The sequence below is a fragment of the Mastacembelus armatus genome, chromosome 6, assembly GCF_900324485.2.
Source record: "Mastacembelus armatus chromosome 6, fMasArm1.2, whole genome shotgun sequence".
In the NCBI taxonomy this organism is placed as follows: domain Eukaryota; kingdom Metazoa; phylum Chordata; class Actinopteri; order Synbranchiformes; family Mastacembelidae; genus Mastacembelus; species Mastacembelus armatus.
Window position 1 is genome coordinate 2,478,595 of NC_046638.1, and position 5,383 is coordinate 2,483,977.

At 42.4% G+C, this 5,383-nt stretch overlaps 1 protein-coding gene across 1 annotated transcript; it reads right to left on the minus strand.

The window, feature by feature from the left end:
• Nucleotides 1-1,642: 1,642 nt before the first annotated feature.
• Nucleotides 1,643-5,080, minus strand: cav2 (caveolin 2). Its single transcript, XM_026312331.2, has 3 exons — nucleotides 4,541-5,080; nucleotides 4,128-4,315; nucleotides 1,643-2,764 (listed from the first exon to the last, which is right to left on the minus strand). Exons 1-3 carry the CDS (start codon nucleotides 4,982-4,984, stop codon nucleotides 2,614-2,616), a joined length of 783 nt encoding a protein of 260 aa, XP_026168116.1. The 5' UTR covers nucleotides 4,985-5,080; the 3' UTR covers nucleotides 1,643-2,613.
• Nucleotides 5,081-5,383: the final 303 nt, after the last annotated feature.

Below are 5,383 nucleotides of genomic sequence, written 5' to 3' on the forward strand. Positions count from 1 at the left end.
AAATGCCTTGAGTTGATTTTATTGTGATATGACACAATACAAATAAAAACTGAATTGAATTTAAAGATGGAGTGAATTAGAATTCAAGGGGAGAACAGGACACGTGGGAACTTTATGCTTGTGCAGTTTATAATGAGACTCAGAAATAAGTACATGTGTCAGTCAGAGCAGTGACAGGACAAACCGGAGGATAGTGCTGTGGCTGCAGTGAAGGCTCAACATGTGGACGACCTTTAAAGGGTTAACTAGTCCGTACAGCATGAAAAGAGCTTATGATGATTGTTAACCACAGGTACAAATAAATATTTCACTGATGTAATCAAATACAACACAAACAAAGAATTCATATGACTAATTTGCAGACAATAGAAGGCATGCAGTTACTCTTTGTGTAAGTTGTTTGGGTGTCAGTTTAGATGAATGCCTGAGGTCAAAGGTCAGTGGCATTTAGAGCTTTTCTTGTATTTATTTAGCTCATTTTACATGATCATTATTAGAATTATTTTTAAATGGTTATCAGTGTACAAGTAGAAAACTCAGCATATTCATATGACCAGAATAAGAGATATAGTAAATACATGCAATACTATTGCTACTACTACTACTATTACTACTACGTTCTGTGCAGAAAGTTTAGACTAGTGTAACAGAAACGTTGTGCAGGCCTGCAGGTCTACCGGCAAAGCCTTCAGTCATATTCCATCGACCTACAGCTCATCTCTATAGGAAAATGTCTTATGCAATAACAGCAAAGTGATTTATGAGACGTTTCAGGTGCTCAGCTATAAATCCCAGCCGCTCGCATATCTTGTGTCATCAAGAAAAAATATATTACCTTGGAAAAATGTCTTTATTTTGGTCATAGTGCAGAACACATTTGGTTTGTTAAAGCAAAGAGTTTTACTTTGAAATCAGCATATCCACAAAAAGCAACAGGAGTGAGTGAAATTATTTTAAAAAATAAAATGCAAACAAGTAAAAGTAATATTTTTTTACTGACAGGCACATATCTCATTCTGATTTATTTGCCTAAAGTGAATATATGACATATATGAAGAATAGCTGGGCTGAGCTCAGGTTGTTCAGTGTTACATGTTATTGCTGAGGGAGAGAAAAAGCTTTTAGACTCAAACCTGCAGCTTCCACTACTGCACAACCCTACCTTGACTTGAGAGTGGAAAAACTAAACATAAACATGATTGACTGGCAGCCTGTCAGCAGTTTAACATCAGTGGATGGAGCTGGAAACAGGTTAGCTTGTCACAGTAGGATCGAATTGGAATTGTCCAGAAATAGGCCCTTTTAGCTGTTTGTGTGTATGTGTGTGTGGGGGGGGGGTGTTGGCATATTTCTCATTGTTTTGTCATATTTCACATAGCTTGGTCTCAGTGCTCTCATTGACCCAGTGTCTTCAACTGCAGCATTCACCTGTTCCCAGCAAACATATTCTGATAAAGCCACTATACTCCACATTGCCGGCCCAGGACCAAAGCCAGGGACTCTCCTCTTCTACAAGCCTTGACCTTGTAATAACAATTTCAGGTTGTACAGCTCATAGCAAGTGGGAACTGTGCAGGCTAGTATCTAAAACTGAACGGTATCAAATCCACTGCAAAAAAAAAAAAAAAAAAAAAGGGGTAAAGCTCATGTTATTGTCTCATTGCTTCTGGTTACAGAACTACTACTGACTAACTAGCAACGCTGCAGCAAGAAACAAGCACCTCTAAATTAAAAACGCATGTACCGGAGACTCAGCTCAACCAAGGCTTCAACCAAACACAGCAAGAAATGTGGAACGTCTTCATCACGCTATGGTTCCTCAAGCGAACGTATGTTACATCAGATAGCACCAAATGTCGGTGTTATCCAGTCAAGACTTGGTCTTAGCATAAATAATAAATTAGAAGCCATTCCTCTGATGACATCCAATCCTGTTTTAACATAATTCATATCTAAATAACTCTAACCTGTAACTCTATCGCATATAACTTAGGTCCATATAACCATAAATGCCCAATATTATTCCCAATGCACCGAGATCAACACAGCAGATAAAATAAAGCCTGCAAATGTGCAACAAGCTGCTTCTTAGTGTTTAATATTTATAGAAAATACTCTCAAGCTGACTCTACTCTAATTCAGTTCAACACATTCAACCTCTAGCTGAATTGTTTGCAATATACACAATACACATATAAAAAGCAGAAATGCTACATCTCCCAGCCAGTCAGCAGTGTTTGCCTCAGCTCCTCCATCTGATTATACATCTCTCTCCGCCAGACTAATGGAATGACAAGAATTTGTTTGGTCAGAATTAGTAAAACTCCATTGTTTATAAAGTCTCCAACACTACGCTCCTATAGTGACATAAAGGGCCTGTTAGCCATAAACCCCCTGAGCATAAATGGGGTTATGTTACTTGATCATGTTGTAGATGGTTTTTAATCTCTGCCTTTGTGGCCACAGATTGATGGGATTTAAATCCACATTTGAAAATTCTTTGTACTGGATTTTACACTTCACTTTACGAGGAGCTCGTGTGTCCACATCAAGTGTGGTTCACTTCTTTCTGCCCTGCATTTCTCTCTCCTCTGGGCCTGAGGGGCGTCTGCGTCAGTTCCCCGTGGTTTCGACACGAATGGAGGACAAACACTTCCCCGTGCTGTGGACCAGCGGTGTGATGAACATGTCCGTCACGCTCCTCCACACTACCTGGGCCGACGGTATGAGCATCATGAAGCTCTGGATCGCAGGCATCACCAACCTGTAAGGACAGGGTCAAGAGGTCACCTTAGGAGCAGCTGCTAATAAGGAACGCTTATAACCGATCGCATTTGGCCTTATTTTATATTATCGTATTGTTAGAGTGTGTATCTGCATCTTTAGAGCACATTGTCTTAAAAAGCTTTAAGATCAGGCACTAATAATGAAGATGTTTGGGTTTGGTCTTATATGTTTATTTATAGCTGCCAGGTACTGCTGCTGTCTGGTCTTATCTTTGCTTTAAAGTGAGACATAAAGAACTGGAACATCATGCTCCTGCAGCTTGGACCTTCACTCCACTGTATTAAAAAATAAAATAAAAGAGGGTGTGTTGTGAAAACTTCGTCCTCCCCTCTGTGTGATCGCCCTTCCTGACATTCCACACATATCGACCAGCTCAGTGTCACCACTGGGTGCTCTACTGATGAATACCTGAGGTGGCCAGCTCCTTCAAACACTCCTAATGAAGGAATCATCCTCCATCTTTTGGGACCTCACTGAGGTTAAAGGCCATGAGAAGGAACTCTGCAGGGCCCTATCTGCATCTGGAGAATGTCCCATTATGATCTGAAAAAAAATAAAAAGCTTCAGTTGCTGCTAAAATGGCAGCGACTGGGCAAAGGGCATGGGGCGTGTTTATTTTTTCCACTGCCACTGAAACTCAACATTCCTCCCAAATTTCCACAGAGAGTTTAGTTCTTTGTATAAAATGTTGTTTTGATCAAGCTTTAATAACTGGACCTGTTGGGTTGTGGGTGGAAACGTCCAGCGTGTGCATGTGTTACACAATTTACTGAAAAACCCGGACACACCTGTTTCACCTCAGTGCAGGCGCACGTATTAGCCGACATGTGACATAATTATCCAAATAAAAGCACCCAAACAAACCACTGACATAACACGACATATAATAACCTACACGTGACGTCAGCTGTAAAAATAACTTGTGTCAATGTTTGTCTAAAGAGCCAGAGTGAGTTTGCTGGTATGTCATCACATCACACAGACTCAACTGGGTCCAATACAGGGTTTTACTTCCTATGATCATCTTTTCATAATGATCATATAATCACCCATGTGTGTTGATGTAAGGTGTTTTCAGCTCTCAGACTCTATGAGGAACTTTTTGGGTTAATTGAAGCTTCTGATCTTTTTAGAGGACTAGAGTTGACTGTTATCTTTCAGACTTTTATTCCTAATGCCATCACTGCCATGCTCCTTCCTATAAAATGTAATATTACACTTGAATGTTATTTTCTGAAAAGTATAATTATTTCTTGTGTAAGAGCTGGGGCAGTGCCAGAAAAGCCAGGCTGTTAACAGCACCGAACAGAGACCTGCAGGCTGACAGGAACTTTCCCTACCAGATGTGGATGCAGCTGAGCACCCCGAAGACTAGTCCGAGGATGAAAGCCATGGGCACGGCCAGCAGCGTGGTCAGCAGGCGGTAAAAGATGAACTTGACCAGCTCAAACACGGCGTGGCTTCCTATCCACACTCTGTCGAAGCTGTGTGTGGACACGGGCTCGGCAATGACATCTTCGAAACCAACCTGTGAGATAAGTGACAAAATGCGCTTAAAAACACCCAGACACGCATGAACCCTGACAGGAAGGCGCTTGAAGATGAAGGATTGACGCGCAGGCAGCGACTTCCACAATCTCCCACTTTATTACATGGGAACAATAAGGTTGCACTACGTTGTAACCATCATTACTTCAGCTTGACAGCTGCTTTGTGTAGTTCCACTCAGTGAGTCGTTCCAAACACAGTTTACCTTCAAGTGCGCGTTGGTGTCGTTTCGATCTCGGTCCGGCGCCGCCGTGTACAGCTTCCCCTTCTTCGACAGAATGGGCTCTATCGATCTGTTGAACTCATCTTCGCACATAATTATGCTGGTGTCCGATTTCTCCTTCTCCAGACCCATGTTGTCCAGGCAGACGGGCAGACGGCGCAGGGAGAGCCGCTGTTGACGGTGCGCTACGCGCTGTGCGCCGGACGGAGCGGCACCCCGCCCCGTATGGAAAGCAGCGTGTCGCCGAGGAGACACAACAAGCTCAAAGTTACTTCCCAAGATCGTTGCAAGAGCTGACTGACAACACTGAATGCTGCACTGGTCTCCGTCCATGAGCCATGGAGACCCCAGGGGTGTCAGCTGAATACACCAGCCCTCTACAGCCTTGTGATAGGTCTGATTAGAACAGGAGAACCTGCAGGGCATTTTTCTTTGCACAGCAGAAATAGTACTCTTTCTTTGAAGCTGATTATTTCTAACATAAATAAGGAGATTCTGGAAAAGTGAATCATCTGTACTGTTGGATTATGGTGCAAAAGCATCAGTTAATTTCCCCAAGGTCATGTTTTTTTGGACAGAAACACCCACATGTGTATCTTCACTTTGTAGCTGTAGAAGTCTGATTATTGATGCTGCAGACGAACCCACTGTTCTAACTACTGAGCTGATTTATCACATTTTTTTTTCCCCCTTTCTGTTTTCTGCTGGTGGGATTTATTGTGCCGTGGCTGTTTCATGCTCCGAACACAGCGACCAGCCAACATTGTTAGAATAACTGCAGGTCTACAGATGTCTGAACAGTCTGAACGGTCTGAACAGGAACCA

Coding starts and splice junctions, on each gene's coding strand:
- cav2 (XM_026312331.2), bottom strand. CDS start 4,984: ATGCCCTGCAGGTTCTCCTGTTCTAATCAGACCTATCACAAGGCTGTA. Junction 4,316..4,540: donor ACACCAACGCGCACTTGAAG/GTAAACTGTGTT, acceptor CTTATCTCACAG/GTTGGTTTCGAAGATGTCAT. Junction 2,765..4,127: donor CTCAGCTGCATCCACATCTG/GTAGGGAAAGTT, acceptor CTGTCCTTACAG/GTTGGTGATGCCTGCGATCC.